Raw genomic sequence first — 22,860 nt, 5'->3', positions numbered from 1 at the left:
AACACAAACAGGAGAAAGTGAACTTAAAATTGAAAGAAATCTCTGAGAAACGACCATATGACTAATCAGGCACTTCTTTATACAGGGTGTGTGTTGATAGGCTCAGAGCTCAGCTAGCTCACCTTAAATGTGCTCAGATTGATACTCCCTAGCTCAAAGCCTAGTTTGTCATGAAGCCCTGGGTGTCCATGTAACTTCCTGAGTGCTCTCCTGAAAGTGAAAACTGGCTGTGGACCTGTGTTTACATCAGTGTGATGCAGGAAGAGTTGAGGACTGTCTGTTTAAAAACTTGTTTGGCAGCTAATCTCAACAGATAGAGGGAGAGTTAGCTTCAGGGTTATTAATAATTGTCTTATTCATGGAAGTGTTAAAAGGCAAGTTGCATGAGTTGAAAAATATTTGTGCTAAAATACCCATTATTTAACAGTGTTCCTATGGCTGGGCAGTGGTGGCGCACGCCTTTAATCCCAGCACTCGGGAGGCAGAGGCAGGCGGATCTTTGTGAATTCGAGGCCATCCTAGTCTACAGAGTGAGATCCAGGAAAGGTGCAAAGCTACACAGAGAAACCTTGTCTCAAAAAAAAAATAAATAAAAATAAATAAATAGATAGATAGATAGATAGATAGATAGATAGATAGAAAGAAAATAAAAGTGTTCCTGTGAAATGAGGTCAGTTTACATGGCACTGTTAATTGTAGTTTAGAGCAAGCACTGTGGTCTTGTTAGTAAGCAGGTACTAAACAGACGTGATTAGATGACTTCAGAGTTGGCGCACTTAATGGAGTGTAAAATGTTTCTAAGCATAAATCCTTGTAGGCAGAAGAGCACAGATAAGAAATTAAGATTCAGGTTTGTTGGTAAGTTTCTAGTAATCAAAAAAAAAATGGATTTACTTAGGGTTCTTTTTTTCTTTCTTTTTAAAAGCTGTGTTAACAAGTATCTTTTTGTTTTTCTCCGAGACAGGGTCTCACTATATATCAGTGTCTAGTTAGGGTTACTGTTGCTGTGATGAAACACCATGGGCAAAAGCAACTGGGGAGGAAAGGGTTTGTTTCACTCACAGTTCCATATAACAGTTCATCAGAAGTGATGAGGGCAGGAACCTGCAGGCAGGAGCTGATGCAGAGGCCATGGAGGAGTGCTGCTCATTGACTTGCTTCCCATGGCTTACTCAGCCTGATTTCTTATGGAACCCAGGACCACAGCCCAGGATGACACCACCCACATGGGCTGGGTCCTCCCCACCAATGGCTAATTAAGAAAATGCCTACAGCTGGATCTTATGGAGGCCTTTTCTCAGTCGAGGTTCCCTCCTCTCAGATGACTCTGGCTTGAATCAAGGTGACATAAAACCAGCCGGCACACTCAGGTTACCTTTCAACTCATGGCAATTCTCCTGCCTCACCCTTCTGAAGGCAGGGATTTTAGGCCTGTTCCACCATACCTGGCATTAAGTCAGTTAGTGGGCACAAGTTGTTTTGACAATTTTTAATAATCAGCACTTAATGTTAGTGATAATGATAGTGAATTTTTTATTTTAACTTACTGTGTTTTTGTTTGGGGAAAAAAAGGAAAACAACCCATACTTGCTTTTATTTTGGTTTTCTAATGATTGTGTAAAAAAAAAAAAAATCTTTGATTCATGTGGAATCTGGAGTGTTTATAGAAAAGGATCCTCATTTCATTTAGTAGATATCTTTCCCAAGCATGCATTGTCTTTTTATTTTCTTTATGATTTTTGACAAATGCAGGTGCTTAATTTTATTGCAGTTGAATTTTATTCCATCGTTATTCCCGTGTGTGTGTGTGTGTGTGTGTGTGTGTGTGTGTGTATAGGGGTATATGTATGTGCACCTGTGGGTAGAGGCCTGCAGTCAACCTCAGATGTTGATTCTTTAAAGCTGTGTGGTTTTTTTTTTTTTTTTGGAGACAGGGTACTGGGGCTTACAGAGGAGGGTAGCAAGCTCCAGGGATCCTCCTGTCTGCCTTCTAAGCACTGGGGTTATAAGCTTGTCCCCCCATGCTTGGGTGTTTTTTTGTTTTTTTTACATAGATGTGAGAAATCAGACTTAGTTCTTCATGCCTTTGAGGTAAACAAGCACTTAAAGACCGAACCATCTCTGCAGCCCCAAGTGTGGGTGTTTGTTTTGTTTTGTTTATGCTGGTATGTGCATTTGGATATTTGCCCCCCACCCCAGTCTCACTTACACATTCCTTCCTTTGCCTAGGGACATAAAGGTGTTCTCTAATGATTTTGCAAAGTTCCTTTTGTCTCTTTCAGGCAATAGAGCACATGTTCTACAGGAGAAGCATGGTTGTGGCTGATTCAGTGTCACACATAACCCAGCACCTTCAGCATCAAGCTCTGAACTCTATTTCTGTGGCCAAGGTGTGCAGATCACTATGTACTCTGTACTCAGCATAATTAAGCTGTCTGTTCTTGTGTTTTGTCTGCATTTCCTGCATTAGCCTCTTTATTCTGTTCCTGCAGGTGTGTTATTTCTATACTGCTTTATCCATTGCATTTTGTAATCTTTAGAGTTACCACAATTGTACCAGAAAATAATTGTAGTCTCTGAGAAATGACCATGAGTGACTAATACAGGCCCTTCTGTATGCAGGGTGTGTGTTGATAGCCTCAGAACTCAGCTAGCTCACCTTAAATGTGCTCAGATTGGTACTCCCTGATGTAATCGATGCAGTAGCCGACACTCAGAGGAAACCATCTAGCTCAAAGCCTAGTTTGTCATGAAGCCCTGGGTGTCCATGTAACTTCCTGAGTGCTCTCCTGGAAGTGAAAACTGGCTGTGGACCTGTGTTTACATCAGTGTGATGCAGGAAGAGTTGAGGACTGTCTGTTTAAAAACTGCATAGGCAGCTAATCTCATGATCAGGAAGGGAAAGGTTTTGATTCCTCATCTTTGGAAATTCTTTCTTGTCAGAGTGATGTGAATATGTCGAAGCCCACTGTGTTTGCTGTGCTGACAGTGCGGCGGAGAGAGACAGTTACAGAGCTAAGTTCAGAACATGGTTTCCTGTGCTCTCCTGAGCTGTGCCAGAAAGAACAGAATAGAGAATTTCTTTTCTTTTGGGACTTAACAGTGTTAGAATTGAAACTCATAATTTTTTGTTTGATCTTTAAGAAAAGAGTAATTTCAGACAAAAAATATAGTGAACAGCGTCTTGATGTGCTGTCTGCTCTTGTTTTGGCTGAAAACACCCTAAATGGACCAAGCACGAAGCAACGACGACTTATTGTTTCTTTGGCATTAAGCGTTGGCACACAAATGGTAAGTTTGTTGCTCTAACTCATGGAATAAACCTGAGGTCTGAGGTTCACAGTTGACTTATTAACATAAGAAATTTGGCCTTATTGTGATTACACTTCTGTGTTTTCCCTTCTTGCTGATAGAAAACCTTTAAAGATGAAGAGCTCTTTCCTCTTCAAGTAGTCATGAAAAAGCTGGATCTTATCAGTGAACTTAGAGAACGGTAAGTAGAACTGGGTGTGGGATGCCAGTCAGAAGCCATTCTCCCTCCTCAATGCTCCCCCACTCCCAGCCTTGCTGAGATTACAGGGTATGCCGCTACAGTCAGCTCTTTTTCTCTTTGGCACAGCAAGATCCACAGGGAGCATTAGTTCCTCTCTGTAACTCTGTGACTTCACCATTGTCCTGACTTAGCTTTGCTTTCACAGGAAACGTGAATCCTCTGGAAGAATTCACATGCGATAAAACAGGGTACCCTCAGGGTATTTGGCAGGTTCTGGTGTCCATTGGTGTTACTTTATTGGTGCCACTACTGAACTTTCAAATTTGGTGCTTTATAATAAAGTTTTATACTTTTTGAGCCATTTGAAGACTATGACGCACCATGTTGTGTAGTTTTATTTGGATATGAACATTGATTTATTCTCAGAGGCTGGGCATTGGGCTGGCCTGACTTGGAGAAGGCTTGTTTTTGCAGGTGCTTATGACTGTTTTCTTTTCATTAAGTGAGTGTAGGTTTCCTAAAGCGACAGTGAGCACTACACTTTTGACAGGGTTGAGCTATTGTGTTACAGCCCAATTTTCATTTAATGTTCATAATTTTCTTTGCTGTTCTAAGAAGCTGATATTTTTGTAGTTAGTGGTATTTGATTTTCAGTCCTTGAGAGAAGTATGGCCCTTTACTGTAAGATACTTGGGTAAATTTTTTCTCCTATAAGGCTCTAAATAGTCATTTGGTAGCAAAGACAGTCTGTAGGCTCTATGTGACAGGTTTATTTGGTCATAGTGACTTTAAAGGAAAAAAAAAAGTACTCTAGTCCTGGCTGGCCCAGGCTGGCCTCCATCTCACAGAGGTCCTCCTCCCAAGAGCTGGGGCTTAATAGAGTTGAGTGCACAGTATGCGGAGGGCTGAAAAATAAAACAGTGAGGGGATACCAAGATCTTACCTTTTAAACTTGTTTTTTGTTTTGGAGGCAGGTAAGGTTATACATGTAATGCAAGTATTATTCCAGATAATATTGAAAATAAATTTATTTTGAACATCTATTTAATAGTCTGGGTTTTTCAACAGTCTTAAAACAGAATTTTGATAATGTAGGGTATTAAAATGTTTTATTGCCTTTGCTCAATTTGAAAAATACTTAGTCTTATGAGTTTGTGTAGTAATGTCGGGCAAAGTGATGCAGAGAATGTAAAGTGTGGAAGACAGACCTCTTCCCCTTAGAGTATGTAAAGTCATTCTTTGTGTTGTTGAGGGATACTTGAATTTTGGTACCACTAATTACTTATTGCCTTATATTGTAGAGTCCAAACACAGTGTGACTGTTGTTTTTTATACTGGCATCGAGCTGTCTTCCCAATTTATTTAGATGATGTATATGAAAATGCTGTTGATGCAGCTAGATTACATGTAAGTAAATAGTAATCTAAAAGAGTAAACCATTTCTAGCCACTTTTTATGTTTCAAATAGGTCATTAGATTTAATAAACCATCATAAAATTGACCTGTAATGATATTTTGAACAGTATTATGTGCATATCCAATCAAGGTTTATATAGTCCATGATTAAATTGTATATCAATACTAGTGAAGTTACTTATACTGTGCTTAACTCCTCTCTACATACTTTAGCCATTGTGGGCTCACTTGATTGAGCGTGCCTCAGTAGTCTTGATGTTACTTGTTGGCAGGCTGTGTGTTACTCAGTTTCCTATGGAAGGACGTGTGTTTGAGTGCACAAACAGTCAAAGACTAGTGAATGTCAGCTTTTCTTCTTTGTGTGTGTGTGCTTTAATTGTGTGCTTCAGGTTTTTAGGAAAATAAAGCAGTCATAGAGTAATATTTTTTTTCCTTCAGGTCAGAGTTTTTAATCTTTGTGTGTAATTAGCCTTTACAGTGTTATTTAGAATTCTGTTTTTGTTTTTTGTTTTTTTTCTAAACTCGGGTATGTTTTAATTTTCTTGCTAGTACATGTTCAGTGCTTTACGAGACTGTGTACCTGCCATGATGCATTCAAGGCATCTGGAGTCCTATGAGCTACTTCTGGATTGCTATGACAAGGAAATTATGGAAATTTTAAATGAGGTAAGATGTTTAAGATTGGAAGCTTAAGAGCAATGCTTTGGAAGATAGTGTGAAGCCGTCTTCACTGAATCAGAAATTATTTAAACAAATCTGGGTGTTAATGAAGCACACTTGTAATTCCAGCACTGGTTGAGGCAGGAGGATTATGAATTCCAGGCCCTGGCCCTTGTCTCAAGAAAGCCCAAACCAATTATTTATAAATTATAAATTTTTTTATAAATATTTTTGTTGGGAAGATAAGATTAAAAATAAGTAAACCTCCCAATATCGTATTCAGTGTGATGGAATTAGGAAAATTTTGTATGCTCTTATTCTCTCTTTGGTTGTCCTCCTGGGTTATCAAAGCTTGCAAGTGATCATAAATATTAATTTAAAAAATAATAACTGGTGGCATTTGGAATTCTAATAGACAAGAAAAGATGATTGATTTAATTACATAACAGTGAATTGTGTATGTGTGTGTGTGTTTTAATGTGTGTGTAGTTTGTATGTTTCTTTGTATTATCTCTCTGTGCACCTATGCTGTGGTGCAAGTGTCCCCACAGAGATCAACCTGAGGTGTCTGTCCTTGTTTTGAAACAGGACAGGCACTGCACAGAGACCAGGCTAACTAGCTCTAGAGTTGTGGGGAATTCTCTTGTTTACCATCTCATACTGGGATCTGGCTAGGACTACTGAATCTGACTTTAGCATTGATCTTGGGATTTGAACTCAGGTCCTCACACTTGTTTATAAGTGCTTTTAATCTGCTGATTCATTTCCAAAGTCTTCATGATTTAAGAAAATTTGTTTAGATTTATTTTTTGTGTACTTTTGTTGCCTGCATGTATGTATATGCACAATTTGCGTGCAGCTCCTGTGATTTTTAATGATAATTATAAGAAAATCTATTTTTCTTTATTGCATTATTGCAAGATCCTTCTTTTACTGCTATTTTGCATAAATTTTATGCTTTATATTATATATTCATGTACCTTATAGTGAAGCCATTGGTTGGCTGTTTTTCATGAGAATTAAATTTAATTTCATGAATTAGTTAAATTCATGAAAATGAAATCTCAGTATTTAGCTGCCCCTTGACTTAAAAAAAATTACTCGTTTAAAATAGCAGAGTAATTTTGCTTTTCAAACAAAAATACAACTTTACCATCGAGGGTTTATCATCCTAAATCAAGACATTAGTTGGTCAATGTCTCATCAGTGATCTGTGAAGGTCAAGGCATGAACACGTAGGAACACTGAGTGGGAGTGTCATCTTGAACAGTGCTCCATTCCTTTTGAATAGCATTTGCTGGACAAGCTGTGCAAGGAAATCGAGAAAGACCTGCGGCTTTCTGTGCATACGCACCTGAAGCTGGACGACCGGAACCCCTTCCGAGTTGGCAGGAAAGACTTGGCTCTGTTTTTCTCTCTGAACCCGATTCGGTTCTTCAGTCGTTTCATTGACATTCGAGGTGAGTGCTTCCATGTCCTTCTGACCTAAGTGACAGGTGACCTTGAGGGTCTCTTATTCCCCAGAAGTGTTTCACTCTTACTGTGTAGCTCAGGGTAGCCCAGGGACCCAGCTGTAGCCCAGATAGACCTGAGACTCTCAGGTCTCCTGCTGTGGCCTCTGAGTAGTGAGGCATATCCCACCACACACAGTCCCTGCTGTTTTGTTGTTTGTTTTTTAAATTCTTTGAAGATAAGGTTTCACTCTGTAGCTGAGGCTAGTTTTGAACTTAGGCTCCTCCTGCCTCAGTCCACTGAATGTTGAGCCTAGCACCTTATTTTAAAGGAACAAATTTGATTTTAAAATTATGTGGTGTTCTTTTCCTTTCTAACTTCATTTCTCTTTTATTGTTCATGAATCAAACATGGCAATTTGTGGGTTTTGTTGTGTTTTGTTTTGTTTTTTAGCTTATGTAACTCACTATCTAGACAAGACCTTCTACAATCTCACGACAGTAGCTCTTCATGATTGGGCCACATACAGCGAAATGAGAAATTTGGCTACTCAGCGCTATGGGTTGGTTATGACAGAGGCACATCTTCCTAGCCAGACTCTGGAACAGGTATGTGTAGTGTTTCTGATGTGGTCAGATAGTATGACAGTACTAATTCATAAAATCTGTTTTGTTTGTTTTTTAACCCTAATGACACACACACACACACACACACACACACACACACACACACACACACATATTTTCTTTTTTAGACTTACTTATTTTATGGGTATGAGTTTTTTGCCTATATGTGTGTATCTGCACTATGTGAGTGTCTGGCACCCACTGAGGTCAGAAGAGAGTGTCAGATTCCCTGGAACTGGAGTTCCTGTGGGGTGGTACTGAGCCACCATTTGGGTTCTGGGAACACAACCAGGTTCTCCATAAGAAAAGTGCTCTTAGCCACTGAGATAGCTCTGTATCTATTGGTGTAATTATTAAGGCCACTCCACGTAGTTAAAAGGAGATTTATTTAATGGCGTAACTTACAAATTAAGGGATAGGTAGGTCGCGGGGTCTGGGGAAGGTGTATCACAGTCCAGTGGTGTTCTCTGGAACTCTGCTTGGTCCACCTCCACCATCCAGGGTCCCAGAACGGAGAGAGCGCTCGCCGATCCAGATCTCGGGTCCCCAGGCGCCTCGCTTGGCCCCGCCTTGTAGGCGTGACAGTTGCCAAAGTCTCAATGGGGGTTGGAACTTCCAGATCAAAGCTGGAATGGCTACCCACTACAGTATCCCTTAATGTAGTTCTTAAAGAAAAGTTTTGTTAAATAAACCTCATATTTGATAAGGCTAAATGTTAGATGCTACTTAATGGGCTTTACAAAAGAATATTCATTGTCTTCCTGGGTATACTCAGTTCCACCAAGCATTTGAAATAAATATAAACGTAGATACACACACAGGCTTTCTAGGAATGTACTAAGATAGTGAGATGACTTCTACAGAATTCTAAAAAGTGTTGACAAGGCTAGATTTTAAATGGGTATAGTATATTAAATATAATAAATTAGGAAAAACAGCTGTCTACATAGTTATATGCAAGTTGTAAAGGAGCATTTGGTTTTGCTAATTCAATTAGCTGATTTATAATATGTCAGTATTTTATGAATGTTGCCATTCAGGTCTCAGTTATTTTGTGTGTAATTCTTTTTAAAATAGTCATGTTAATATTTATCTAAAAAACGTTCTGTCCCAAAATTTGAGGATCGTAAGTTTTCTTTAACCTGATGTATTTATGGATTATTTCCAGGATCATTTTGTGCATCCTTTCATTCATTTGTTTCGGCATCTAGTATATGTTGAAAGAGTGCTGGATAAGGAACCATGTTTAAGGGTTTAGTTGATATGCTTATAGCCTAGGGGGAGATAAAAAGTATGTGAAGAAACTTCTGGGGTAGAACATAATAAAAGTACAGTATTTAAGTGTACAATGGTGATACTTTGAGCACTAGTTAAAAAAGCTATAGAATAATGCATAGTATACCACTGAGTATTAGGGAAGCATGTTTAGAAAAGAAAGGAGGACTCAGTAGAGTTAAAGGGTTTGGTGGCTGGAGAGATAGTTTGGCATTGAGAGCATGCTTTTCTTGCAGTGGACCTGGGTTTGGTTCCCAGCACCCACATGCTTACAGTGGCATAGGATCCAGCACCCTCTTCTCACCTTTGCAGGCACCAGGCCACATGCACAGACATACATGTAGACAGAACACCCATACACATTTTTAAAATACACATGCCTTTGATTCCAGCTCTTAGGAAGCAGAGGCAGGCAGATCTCTTGAGTTTGAGGCCAGCCTGGTCTGCAGAGCAAGTTCCAGGACAGCCAGGGCTACACAGAGAAACCCTGTCTTGAAAAACAACAAACAAACAAACATACATACATACATACATACATACATACACTATATATATATAGTGGAGGCTGAAGAGATGGCTCAGCAGTTGAGAGCATATACTGCTCTTGTAGTAGACCTGAGTTCAGTCTCTAGTACTCACACCAGAAGGCTCACAACTGCCTGTAAGTCCACCTCCAGATGACCTGATACCCTTGTATGCACACCCCCCCACACTTTCATATAATTAAAAAGATAAAACCAAACCTAAAAGGGATCTGGTATACTCAGAAGAAGCATAAACTTTAGGAATTAGATGTTCTAAAATTCCAGGAATTTGTCTATTCTAGCTGTTTGACCTTAGAAAACTCTGTTAGCTTCGTTTTCTTTACTTCTGATGTTTAGAAGAATAATACCTAATGTTTTTGAGAATTACATATGAAGAATAGTTCTTGTGTAATTTCTGAAAAGTAGTATGCATTTTTACAAATGTTCTTATGTCTTTTAAGTAACTTTTGGAGTCTAGTCATTAGTTTACTTTGTAAAAAATGAAGAGAAGCTGAAGGATAGTCAGGAAATAGCTGTGGCTCTGGGTCTTGTGAAGCAGGTTTGTTTCTGTACACGGAAGAGGGATAAAATACAGAGCAGCCAGACTCTCAAGGGTGTATAAGTGGCTCTTGGAACTTTGGTGGTGTCTTTTATGTAGTTTATAAAAATAGTGCAAGTGTTGGGCAGCAGTGTGATCAGTAAGGTGTTATGTTGGTACACGTGTGACTAACCATGCACCACTAACAGTCGTGGGTTTCTGTGTGGATTGTGTTGTAGGGACTCGATGTTCTGGAGATAATGAGAAACATTCACATATTTGTCTCTCGATACCTCTATAATCTCAATAACCAGGTGAGTGGAATTTAAAAAAGATTTTATTTTTTGTTTTGTGTTTTTAAGGCAAGCTTTCATTCTGTACTCCCGACTGACCTAGAATTTAAATCTAGCCTAGGCTGGCTTTGGGCTAATGCCTACAGAGCGTTGGGATTACAATGATACAAGACCTTGCCCAACTCAGATCAAGTTTAAAACAAGGATGGCTTTATAATGGAATGGCCGAAAGGTCAAGAATTGACTTTTCAAAGGTGAAAGTTGATAAAATATGAAAAACAGAGAATAATTATGTAGAGATTGTTTTTCCCCTTGAGACAGGGTCTTAGAATGTAGCTCTGGCTAGCCTAGAACTCACTGAGTAGGCCAAGCTGACCTTGGCCGCACAAAGATTTGCATGCCAGGTATTGGCATTAAAGGATGCACCACCACAGCTGCAGTGGTTGAGGTACCTGGTTCTTCTTCGCTGCAGTGTGGTGGTGTCATCTTCTGGAGTGGCTTTTCAGTTAAATTATCCTTAATGAAAAGATTTTAAACTTTTCCTTGGGTTACTGACCAATCTTTGCAATGGGGTGTATTCTTATTGTTCATGAATTTGTTTGCATTGCAGATTTTTATTGAACGGACAAGCAATAATAAACATTTGAATACTATTAATATTCGACATATTGCTAATTCAATTCGAACACATGGGACAGGGATCATGAATACAACAGTAAGCATCTTTTTGTGGGTTTGGTGGGTAATAGACTCTTGTCAAATTTAGTAATTTGGAAGATTACTTTTTATGGAGTATTTTGGTAAGCACACACTACTTTCTGTTTATATCATACCTGAATTTCCATTTTTTTTCTGATGGTATAAATAAAAGTATCTGTTGCTTCCATTGTGTTGAATGAGGTAGGTGCTATGATGGAAAAGGCTTGTAAGGTCTCTTAGCCCTCTGGACCATATTGTTAGCAGTGGAAGTCAGTACACTGTATGTGTGTGTTGGTTCTGTTATGCTCTCTGAAAGTTACTTTGGAAATGAGTCACTGGGACCAGTTCACTTACTGTCATAGTGATGTTTTTGAGGGAGATGCCTCATTATTTAATAACCATATGCATAAGCAATTTACTAAAAATAATTTGAATTTAATTTGAAATGGGCAGTTACTTATAGAGATCACTAAACTTGTAAACTGTTTTTCCTCTCATAAGGTGTGGTTAATTTTTCCAGGAGAGGAGAAAAATGTGAGTGCTTAAAGAGACCATTAAACTATTTGGTGTAAGGGAAGGAGTATGGAGAGAAGACTGGGAAGCCAAATGGGGGTCATTGTGGTGCACACCAAGGAAGGTTGTAGTTTCTGAGGGGATGTGTATGATAAGGTTAGAGCTTCCTCCAGTGGTTAGCAATGTGAATAGTCAGCATTTTAAATAGAAGGCATCCTCAGATCTGAGGAGAAATGCTTTCTTCCATCAGAGCAAACGCTTGTGTAACAAATGTTGGTAGAAGATTTTATGTTTATCAGGCATTGTGTGCTAGCCATGCAAGTGAAAAGGTAGGCATTCTCTGCCTTCTTGGTGATAGAAGAGTATTGACATTCATGTAGGTTACCTGGGAGGGAGATGGGAAGCAGTGGCAGGTTACTCACTAATACAGTGGGAAAGAGAGAAAAAGAAAAATAGAAAAGACCAAGGCCTTTATGCCTTAAATGTTTATGTCATAAATAAGCACCCACTTGTGTAACTAGGTAAGTGTGAACAGTAAATTTACCATTAGTAATATATGAAAGTAATGGTACAGGGATTAATGTAGGGCTTCCATTGCAGTACAGAACTCATCTTATGAAGCACAGAATACTTGAATCTCAGCTCACATCTCACTTTCTGAAGATTTATGTTGGACCTTTAGATAGTTATTCTCAAAGGACTGCACTCTTAATTTTTAGAAATGATTGCAGTTGTGACTTGATGATTTGATAGTACATGTTTAAGTTGTCTGCTACTTTGCTGGAATATAAGCTTGATGAGCACGAAGACCTCTAGCAGTTGGACAAAGATTTCAGAGCCATATAGATGAGTGGCTGATACCTTCCTCAGCATCCCGTCTCTTACGTGCATGTCCTTCCAGCCTTGCAGATTAGTAATAAGGCATCTTGCTGATGGAGGAACAGGGGAACAGGTGACTGGGATTTAAATGGCTTAAATACTGGGGTTGAATTGTTTCCCAGTGTAGGTCTTAGGATTATCATGAGAACATTTTCTCCCCACCCCACCCCACTTTTCTTTCCTCTTTTGGTAAAAATGTGTAAGAGAAGTCTGTAGAAATTTCTATAAATTTGGGCAGTTAAAAACTATTGAAGTATTTCAGCTCAGTATTAGTTGAACTTTATAAATAAATAATACTTTTAGGTCAATTACTCTGTAACATTTATTTGAAATTTTATATTAACTTCATTTTTTAATTTTATAGGTTAATTTTACCTACCAGTTCTTGAAAAAGAAGTTCTATATATTTAGCCAGTTTATGTATGACGAACATATCAAATCCAGATTGATTAAAGATATTCGGTTTTTCAGGGAGATCAAGGACCAAAATGATCACAAGGTATGCTGCGCCTTCTTAGGTCCTTGGATTTGACTGCTGTGTAATTGACAGATGCTTATATAGCTAGGCTTTGTTGCTTAGACCTCTGTGGGTGGTCTGCCCATGTCGCTTGTGTCTGCCCTCCTCTCCTGCTTCCCTATGGTTCCTTATGTTCTCTAGAATATCAATGATCATTGTAGCCCAGCTTATTTTAGTTTACAATAATACACATACAAAACCATGCTCCTTTTGAAGCATTTAAACAATGTGAAGTACATCTGCATCCCCCTCTTCTCTTCCCAGTTCTGTTTCTGGAGGCATTTGTTGTTAGTGTAGTGCAGTGCCATTCCTGGCTCTCCACAATAAACATCTGTAGCTTCACACATTTTATAGAGAGTGCTTTTTATGGCGGAAACAGAGCAATCTTGTCATTGTTTGTATCATGCTCTTGATGTCTGCAGATAGTCCTGCTTCATTGTTTTTAAGAGTTAATATAGGAAAGTTATTTAACCCCAACTCATGCTATTTTAGTTATCTTGCCCTCTGTTCTTAAAAACAGAGCTCTAGATAGCATATCTCTAATCTGTTTCTGAAAGAAAGTATCCTTGAAGAGAAATTTCTAGAATAATGAATGAGAATGAGTGCTCTATATTTCTAACACTACAGAGATACTGCACAGTTGATTCCCCACCACTAGTTTTTAGGAATGCTGTTTTGGGGGCCTGGGGATGTAGCTTCTTGGAAATGGACTTGTCTGCCATGCTCCGGTACCATGAGGAAACGAAATACACCTGGAATAACCAAAAACAACAGAACCTGCGCTCATAAACAGAACTGTTTTCCCTTTGCCCTCCGTGTGAGTTTTCCCTTGTGAGGTTAAAAAGCTGTTGACCTGCAGGAAGTTAGAAGGACAGAGGCCATAACTGAAGGTAGAGAGCCTACATGCTTAGATGTGTTATGGATCTGCTTTGCTGTTGTAGAACTGTTTGGGTTTCACAAAGATACATCTAGCCTCAGCTGCTCGTATACTAGTTCCTCAGTGTATTCTGTCATAGTGAAGGAATTGCTATGACAGTACAGTCATCAGTAGAGAAATGTACTAGATGGAAGTTACAAGTAACCATGCTGCTATAGAGAGCTGGTGTCATTGTCTGTTAGCCAGAACTTGAACCACCACCACCCCCAAATTGATGAAAGCAACTAGAAAATTTTTTTGTTTTGGTTTTTTGAGACAGGGTCTCATGTGAGGCTGGCTCACACTTGCAACATAGCCAAGGAGGGTCTTGAACTCTTGATCTTCCTGCTTTTGCCTCCCAAATGCTGCCATCATAGGTTGGTGCTGCTGAACTTAGCATTTAAAGCAGCTAGTGTATTTATTTGGAAGGAACGTGTTTATAAATTCTCTGGCAACAAGCCTGTAGAAACTTGGCTGAGTTTCTTTTTTCAGTCTGATAGAGTAGTTAAATATTAATAATGGTGGTGGGGAAATAAGTTGAGTCTCATCGCTTTTTCTCTTTAGCTGATACTAAAACAGCAACAAAAGCATTGACCTTGAACACCAGGAGGGTTTGTTGTTAGACAGATTTGTCCTTAAATTGACCTGAACATCAGGAGGGCTTGTTGTTGTTATACAGATTTGTCATTAGACATGAGTGATTTATTTTTTGTAAAGAATAATGAAATACAAAATTAGAAAGGATAGTGATACTAACATGATCAATTTAGTAAGAATTTTATGTTTTAAGGGCCTAAAAAAATCTTTAAATTTATCTCTTTAGTATCCTTTTGATAGAGCAGAAAAATTCAATCGTGGCATAAGAAAACTTGGAATCACACCAGAGGGACAGAGCTACCTTGACCAGTTCAGGCAGCTCATCAGCCAGATTGGTAAGTCACTTAAAAGTATTGAGAAATACAGTACAAGTACCAGACTCACATATACCATGTATACCAGACAGCACATGCATTGTTGTGTGAATGCTTCTACTTGACTTCATCCCACTTACTAAACTGTTGTGTAGAAACTACTGATAAATAGTTAAATTAGTTAAAACAAATTAGACATTCACTTAATAAATGCACCCCCAGAGTTACATTCATATTTAAAAATCAACTGGTAAGTAAAAGTTAGTAGTTTAATAGGTTTTGTGTAAATTTAATTATAGATTATATATTTAATGACGTTATTTTTCAGTACAGTGTCATTTCGTACTTTTGTAGGATTTGTTGTGTTTTAGAAGCAGACATGACTTCTCAGAAACAGTACATAATTTTTAAAGGGAAGGACTCCATTTAAACCCAAAGATTAGCAGGCTCTCGATCTTCTCTGAGCTATTCACATGTGTTGTCTCTGTTAATGTCATCACAGCAAGCCTGTGAAATAGGCTGAAGAGAAACTGCCAGCATGTGAAAAATCTTTTCAGTTGATACTTGTCTGCTGAAATAGATACTACTGATATTTATTGAGCATGCTATCAGGGCTATAGCTCTGTATGAAACCACCCACAGTATGTAAAGTATTACTTCATTCACTCATCATGGAGGATTTATTTATGACAAATAAATGCTTTCAATGCTGATGTGACAATAAATGCAGTCTCTGCCTTTTAGAGTCTAACACGTGGAGGTTGACATATAGTAATTTATATAGTTGGATCTAGGCCACAGCTAACAAATAGAATCTCAGTTTGAACTCGGTAGTCTGACTAGGGCTTTTGCTTTTAATGCTATGCTCAGCTTGCCTCTTATATTAGTTGAAACAGTCAAACTAAGTATTTAATTCTTAAAAGATGTATGTTATGAGGCCAGAGAAATGGCTCAGCGGTTCAGATGTTCTTCCAGAGGACCCAGGTTCAATTCCCAGCACCCACATGGTAGCTCACAACTATCTGTATGTAACTCCAGTTCCAGGGGATGTGACACCCTCACACCAGTGCATATAAAATAAAATAAATTATATATTTTTTTAAAAAAACCCTCTAGAGACATAACACACTCTAAATAAAATATATAATTTTAAAAATGCATGTTACATATTTTTTTAAAGCCTGAACAATTGGAACAGGCCTTAATGTAGCTCATGATCCTTAATGTAATGCTTATGAAGTATTAACTGTTACCTTTTTTTAGCCTGGTTTTTTTTTTTTTTTTTTTCTTTTTCTTTGGTTTCTTGAGACAGGATTTCTCTGTGTAGTTTTTATGCCTGTTCTGGAACTCACTTTGTAGCCCAGGCTGGCCTCAAACTCATAGAGTTCCGCCTGCCTCTGCCTCCTGAGTGCTGGGATTAAAGGCGTGCGCCACCACTGCCCAGCTGGCCTGTTTTTTTCTTCCAAATAATTTCATTTCCAGTATATATCGAATTCCTCTTGTGATGCAGGACATGTTTGCTCAAGGGATGGCATAGTGAAGAAGGCAAATGTTATACTCAATGGATCCATATCCTAGTTGAGAAAAAAGGCAGACAAAAAGATAGGATATCCATTAATAAATTCTAGATAAAATGTCGTGGGTCTGTGCAGTGATATTCAGGAAGACTTTCACGGAAGTAAAAGTTGAACCACCAAGGACCTGAGCAATGGGACAGAATAAACCTTGTGTATATCTGGGGACAGAGAATATCGGTCAGGCAATGGGAAGTGTAAAACTGTGTGTCTCCTAGGTGTTTTTGAGGAATAGTCTAGAATAGGGCTAGAATGAAGGTAATGAAGACCTGAGTAGCAAGGCACACCTGGAGCAGCAACCCCGGGCAAGATCATGCAAGGCTGTGTTGGCACATGGAGAACAGATGCCATTCTTAGATGGAACTGGTGCAGTTTTCAGAAGGACATGACATGCCCCCGTTGAGTTGATGAGATGGAGGGGTACTGTGGGTGCTAAAGGAGGTAATGGGGAGGTAGAGTCAGCCATTGCGTATCACAGTGGTCTAGCTAGACAAGAGACTTTGATGGTGGAATAGGGTGAAAACTCGTTTTGAACCTCTTTTTTCCCACGCCCACTGCTCCTGAAGATTGAACCCAGGTCCTCATGCATTAGACAAGTACACTGCCACTGAGTGGTATCTTTAGCCAGATTCTGGCTCTGTTTTCGGGGTAGAGCCAGTATAGTTGTGCACTGATAGGGTGTGCTGTGTGAAAGGAAGGAAGTAGTCGGGATGGTGTCAGGGCGTTTGCCCTGAGCAACTCCAGGGATGGAATTCCAGTTTCTGGAAGAGGAAATATAGTTGGGGATAAAGGTCTTTAGTTTGACTTGGATGTAATTACATGTTTATTTGTCTTTGATGTATAGATATGAGTACTGGATAAAAGTTTAGAGATCAGAGGAGTCCAGGCTAGAGAGATGTGGGAGGTACCAAGTAAAGATTTCCTGACACCACTTCAGAGGGAGGATGTGAGTGTGTGGGAAATTATACTGTAATTTTAAAATGCTTGATCATTTTAATGAAGCTGGCAATTAATGATTTTAATTTATCAGTTGAATTACACTTACCTTAAAATATTAATGTTTATGTGTTTCAAAATCTAACTTAAATGCATAACTCTGCAACAGTTTTCCTTTTTATGGAACAGAAACTAAAATTAAAATATAGCAGAATATTTTGGTATTTAGGAGTGGAGACTCCTCGGTTGACTACTTTATGTAACATGTTCTGATTGTTAGAATTGCTCATATAAAGATGTGCTTTTTCTGTGTGTGATTTTTGAAGGTAATGCTATGGGCTATATCCGAATGATCCGATCTGGTGGTCTCCATTGCAGCAGCAATGCCATTAGGTATGGATTCCAACATGACTGCTTCCTTGTTTGTGAAGTTTGTCTTTCTTTTATGATACTGCAGCAGAGGTATCTGTCTTTGTTAATACCTTTTCAGGCTGTGGACCTCTTGTTACTGCCCTGCCCTCTGCCCCTCATGTGTACTCACTAAACCTAAAACATGAATCCTAACACCTGAGGAATTTTTTCCTCTTATATTTTAAGATTATATTAGAGGACTAGAGAAATGGTACAACATTTACTCTTCCAGAGTACTTGGGTTCATTCCCAGTACCCATATGGCTGCAAACAACTGGCTGTAATTCCAGATCCAGGGGATCCAAGACCCTCTTTCAGCCTCCACAGGCTTAGTGCAGACATACAGGCAGGCAAATACTCATACACATGAAACAGAATTAAATAAATCTTTTTTTAAACATTTTTTTTTTTTTTTTTAAAGAAAAGGGTTTCTTTAAAAGAAAAAAAAGAAAGACTACGCCGGGCAGCAGTGGTGCACACCTTTAATCCCAGCACTCGGGAGGCAGAGCCAAGCAGATCTCTGTGAGCTTGAGGCCAGCCTGGGCTACAGAGTGAGATTCAGGACAGGCACCAAAACTACACAGAGAAACCCTGCCTCGAAAAACCAAAAAAAGGAAAAAAAAAAAAAAAAAAAAGACTATATCTTTGAAAATATTTCCCTAAAGTACAGTGAATTGATTTTTATCAGCATAACTAGTGAATGTAAAGGTTGTATGATTTTGAATATTAAAATGTGATCACATAAAATTTTATTTGGAACTAAAGTGATATTAACAGTATTACTTGAAATGCAAAGTTTTTCCTAAATACATCCTTAACTTTTGCCATTCCATAGTACTTTTCATGTATATGTTGGTTGCATGTAATTTATCTGCCCCATGAATTCCTTCTCAAATTCTCACATAGATTCGTGCCGGATCTTGAAGACATTGTGAGTTTTGAAGAGCTAGTAAAGGAAGAAGGGCTTGCAGAAGAAACACTCAGAGCAGCCAGGTAAGCTGGAGAGTAGCCAAGGCTGGGAAGTTAAGATGTGCTTACAGCAGACAAAACCAGACGGCAGTGAAAAGATAGATATGACAGTGTTTTTAGTCTCAACTGAGGAAATGGGCTGTTTTTAAAGACTACAGTATTCTAAGATCTTTTCAACTTGAACAAACAGTGATCTTTTGGAATATGCTATCCACATGCAGTCACATACTCCTGTCTGGAGTGACTGACTGTAGGTGAGACCTAAAGCTTCTTTTGTAAAACCAACCAGTGCTGAAGACATGGCTCAGTGGTTAAGAGCATTTGCAGCTTTGTAGAGGACTTCAGTTCCCAGCCACCACATGGAGGCCTTAGGGTGATGGCTAAAAAGTTAGAGAAAGAGTTGAATATACAGATGGTTCCTGAACTAAGTAAAGTAATTTTAACTTTAATCTTTACAATGGTATAAAAATGATAAGCATTCATTTGAAACCATATTTCTTGTTTTTTATTTTGGATCTTTTTCTAGGCAAGCACTGTGCACTGTGATTGTTGTGATTCCGGGCTGGGGCAACAGGAGCAGCTCCCAGCCAGCAGTGTGGTCTGCTGCTAAGCTGTGCTGTTGAGTAGCTTAGGGGTGTTCAGTGCAGTTCTACTTCATTTTCCACATACCACGTGGCCAGTTTATTAGGATGTGCATGTCACAGGATGAAGAGCATCTGTAGTTGCATCCTGCACATCTTGAAGAACCTTGTACTGGTGGAGGTTGAGAACAGTAGTGGTTCTACTCAATCCCCAGTCATAGCAGCTGCAGGTTCTGAAGTTTGTAAGAGAAGGTCAGCTCCTGAAAGAGGACCAGATGGAGGGTGAACAGATGCTAGAACCATCAGATTACAGTGAGCATGGGTTCTCAAGAAATAGAGACCCAGCAAGATCAATTAATGGATAAAATGCTTCCTGCCAAGCTTGATGACCTGAGTTGAAGCCTCAGAATACACATGGTGAACAGAGGAAACCAGCTCTTGCAAGTTCTCTGTTCTTTACATGCTCATACACTTGCTTACATGTACACATGCATGCACACCTATACACACACTCTTACACTAATGTTTAAAAAAATGTGTGAGAGATGGCTCAGCAAGTAAGAACACTTGCCACTTAGCCTGACAACCTGAGTTTCACCCTCAGAACCCATATGGTGAAAAGAAACTGACTCCCACAGGTTGTCTTCTAACTTGGACACAGGTATGTGCACATGTGCCTGGCACATGCACAGTCGTACACATATATGTTCATGAACACAATAAATAAATGCAAAAAAAAGAAAAGGAAAAAGAAAAGAAATACAAACTACTCTTTAAGCCTTCGGATGCTGTATTCTATTTTAGGGACTAAGTTCACTAAGTAATTCACTAAGTAATACTGATTAGTTTCTGCTCATTCTGAAGTCCAAGGAAATTTTATGCTATTTCCTGATTTGGAATGGCATTTCTTAACCTGAGAGACCAGGATTCTTAAAGGCCACACCTTTGAAAATGAACCAAGGAATGTTTTGTTTTGTTTTGTTTTATAGGCATTTGGACTCAGTCCTCAGTGATCATACCCGAAATTCTGCTGAAGGTACAGAATATTTCAAAATGCTTGTAGATGTTTTTGCTCCAGAATTTCGAAGGCCAAAGAATATACATCTCCGAAACTTCTATATCATTGTCCCTCCTCTAGTGAGTATTTGAAAAACTAGAAGTGAGTTTTTAACTGATGTTAGTACAGATTCAGTTTCCATAAAGCATGAAGTATTTTCATACCCTTGGCTGTCAGTGGGATTGTGACTTCAGGGGTGGTGACCAAGAGCTTGGACTTGTGGCTGATGGTTCATAGATAGGTGACAGGTTCTTCCTAATAGAAAAGAAGCCTGGTGTCATCAGTCACTTGAGTGTGTGTCCTGCATGTGTGCCCTAGGATCTTTACACAGGATTTAACTGCTCCCTGTAGATGAATGTATTAGAATGTCAGATTTGTTCCAACCTGTCTTTTTGGGATAACTTCTCTTTTCAGTTATGAATACTAACACCTCTAATAAATTTGTAGTACTTTCTCCTAAATTATTTGTTTTCTTTGCTAATTCCATAATTGCTGTCTAAAAACAACTCAAGTTATCACAAGTTATATTATTAAAACAATTATTGCAGTGAGAAATGAGTTTAGAAAGGTATATATTAATAATAAATCTGTTCTTAGGTTTCTGTACCAAATTTTTCTTTCAAATTTTTTAGTAGACATCTTTAAAACTGAACACACACAGGCACATTATAGCTTTTCTTACATCTGATTTGGATCAAGAGTAGTTTTCCATACTTTGGGGTGTGGCTCACTCCATGGAGTGCTTGTCTAGCATGAGTCCCTGGGATCTACCCCCAGCCCTGCGTATTCTGGATGTGGTAGTCCATTCTGGTAGTCTCTCCTTAGTGGGGGTAATAGGAATAGGAGGGTCCAGAGTTCAAAGCTATCCCTGCCTAGTCTGAACTATATTCTGTGGTGTTCCAAAACAAACAACAAAGGTGTTGGAGACATGGGTCAGTGGCTACGGGCACTGACTGCTTTTCCATAGGGTCAGCTTTGAGTCCCAGAACTGCCACGGTGGCTCAGAATAGTCTATAGCCACAGTCCCAGGAGATCTGACACCCCCCCCCACCCCCACCCCGTCTGACTTCCATGGGCACTGCATGCATATGGTGCATATATATACATCCAGGCAATCATGTATACACATAAAAACGAATTAAAGAGAAATTTTAAAATGCTCAAAACAAAAGCCCCCTTTTCCTGAATCCCTAGTTACATAGTTTGTGAGCATCACCACCTGTTCTTGTTAGCCACCACTGAAGACCTTTCTCTTCACACATTTTTTTGTTTTAGAAATCTGTTGTTTACTGTGTTTTATAACTCTTAATGTGGTAGAGATGCTCATACCCATCTGCAGAGTGCTAAGGTTAAAGATGTGTGGTATTTGGTAGTACTGTACTAACTTGAAGTCTCCCCATGGTTCTTTACTCTGGAGAACATTATATTCAGGCCATGGCAGGCAGCCATGGAACCATTGATAAATTTTGGGAAGAGTCTGGATTTTTTAAAAATTCAGTTATATAATGTTCTAAGTATAGTACAAAGACATAGCGTGCTATTTTTTGTGCTTTATAGTCTGAGTCCAGAGGAAGAAGGTAAATATAAGTGAGCTGCCCCCCCCAAAAGATTTAAATGGGAGTAATATTTCACAAATTGGTGGTGGTTATCAGATATTTTATGCTTAGTAAGAGCCACTACTAAATAAGTAGTATTTTAGGATGAACTGTGAAAGCAGAAGGAAAGATTGCTTTTTTATTTTTATTTTTATTTTTTTTGGTTTTTTGGGACAGGGTTTCTTTGGGACAGGTATAGCTTTGGTGCCTGTCCTGGATCTTGCTCTGTAGACCAGGCTGGCCTTGAACTCACAGAGATTCGACTGCCTCTTCCTTCCGAGTGCTGGGATTAAAGGCGTGCGCCGCCGCCGCCGCCACCCAGCTTGGGATTGCTTTTTTAAAAGTGCTTGTGTTTTGAGGTAAAATGAAACCATTTTCTTCTCCCCTTGTTTCCTTGTGTTTCACTTTGGGTCTGAATCTTCCAAGAGTCAATGTTCTCACTCTAAACTGTGCATAGTAACTTCCAGTGAGCACTGTGCCAGGGTAAAGGTCAGTGGAGGGAATTCTCATACTTAGAGGACTTGGCAGAAAAGCCCTCAAGAGACACTTAAGGATCTGTGTCCTCACCAAGAGACAAAGAGGAGCTGAAAAGAAATTCTTTTTGTAGTTCTTGAAATGTCTGTTATAGCAAATTCAGCAGATTTTATTAACTCAGTTGTTTTTCTGTATCTTACCTCTTTTTAGACTCTCAACTTTGTAGAACATTCTATAAGCTGCAAAGAGAAACTGAATAAAAAAAATAAAACAGGAGCTGCATTTACTGATGATGGTTTTGCCATGGGTAAGCTTAATAGAACGATTTTCCCATTTTAGTTTACCTTAAAGTGGGCTCTCAGAAGAATTTGCTTGAAAATAAACTTATATGCCCCTTTATGCTTTTAAATGAGGCCCTTTCCAGCCTCTGTGTTGTCATTTAATACCATTAGACCACAAGTAAGTTTGTCTAGGTTGCCCTCTGTTTGGGCTTGCCTTGTTGTGGTTTTAGTTTTACATCTTACGTTTGGTTTCACTGGTGCTTGTAACTT

The 22,860-nt window shown here is 39.0% G+C and overlaps 1 protein-coding gene across 3 annotated transcripts in view; it reads left to right on the top strand.

Annotated features, from left to right (window-relative positions):
- Positions 1 to 22,860, top strand: part of Washc4 (WASH complex subunit 4) — a 60,046-nt gene that overhangs the window by 30,390 nt on the left and 6,796 nt on the right. For all 3 annotated transcript variants that reach the window (XM_059245177.1, XM_059245176.1, XM_059245178.1), the window contains 15 exons: positions 2,283 to 2,390; positions 3,145 to 3,291; positions 3,414 to 3,493; positions 4,795 to 4,900; positions 5,459 to 5,575; positions 6,861 to 7,029; positions 7,475 to 7,629; positions 10,224 to 10,298; positions 10,888 to 10,992; positions 12,733 to 12,867; positions 14,625 to 14,733; positions 17,549 to 17,615; positions 18,540 to 18,626; positions 20,173 to 20,320; positions 22,520 to 22,616. In XM_059245177.1, the coding sequence (XP_059101160.1) occupies positions 2,283 to 2,390; positions 3,145 to 3,291; positions 3,414 to 3,493; positions 4,795 to 4,900; positions 5,459 to 5,575; positions 6,861 to 7,029; positions 7,475 to 7,629; positions 10,224 to 10,298; positions 10,888 to 10,992; positions 12,733 to 12,867; positions 14,625 to 14,733; positions 17,549 to 17,615; positions 18,540 to 18,626; positions 20,173 to 20,320; positions 22,520 to 22,616 (1,705 nt within the window). The remainder of the gene's footprint in view (positions 1 to 2,282; positions 2,391 to 3,144; positions 3,292 to 3,413; positions 3,494 to 4,794; positions 4,901 to 5,458; positions 5,576 to 6,860; positions 7,030 to 7,474; positions 7,630 to 10,223; positions 10,299 to 10,887; positions 10,993 to 12,732; positions 12,868 to 14,624; positions 14,734 to 17,548; positions 17,616 to 18,539; positions 18,627 to 20,172; positions 20,321 to 22,519; positions 22,617 to 22,860) is intronic.

The sequence above is a fragment of the Peromyscus eremicus genome, chromosome 18 (assembly GCF_949786415.1).
Source record: "Peromyscus eremicus chromosome 18, PerEre_H2_v1, whole genome shotgun sequence".
Lineage (NCBI taxonomy): Eukaryota > Metazoa > Chordata > Mammalia > Rodentia > Cricetidae > Peromyscus > Peromyscus eremicus.
This window is presented reverse-complemented; position numbering and strand designations above follow the sequence as displayed.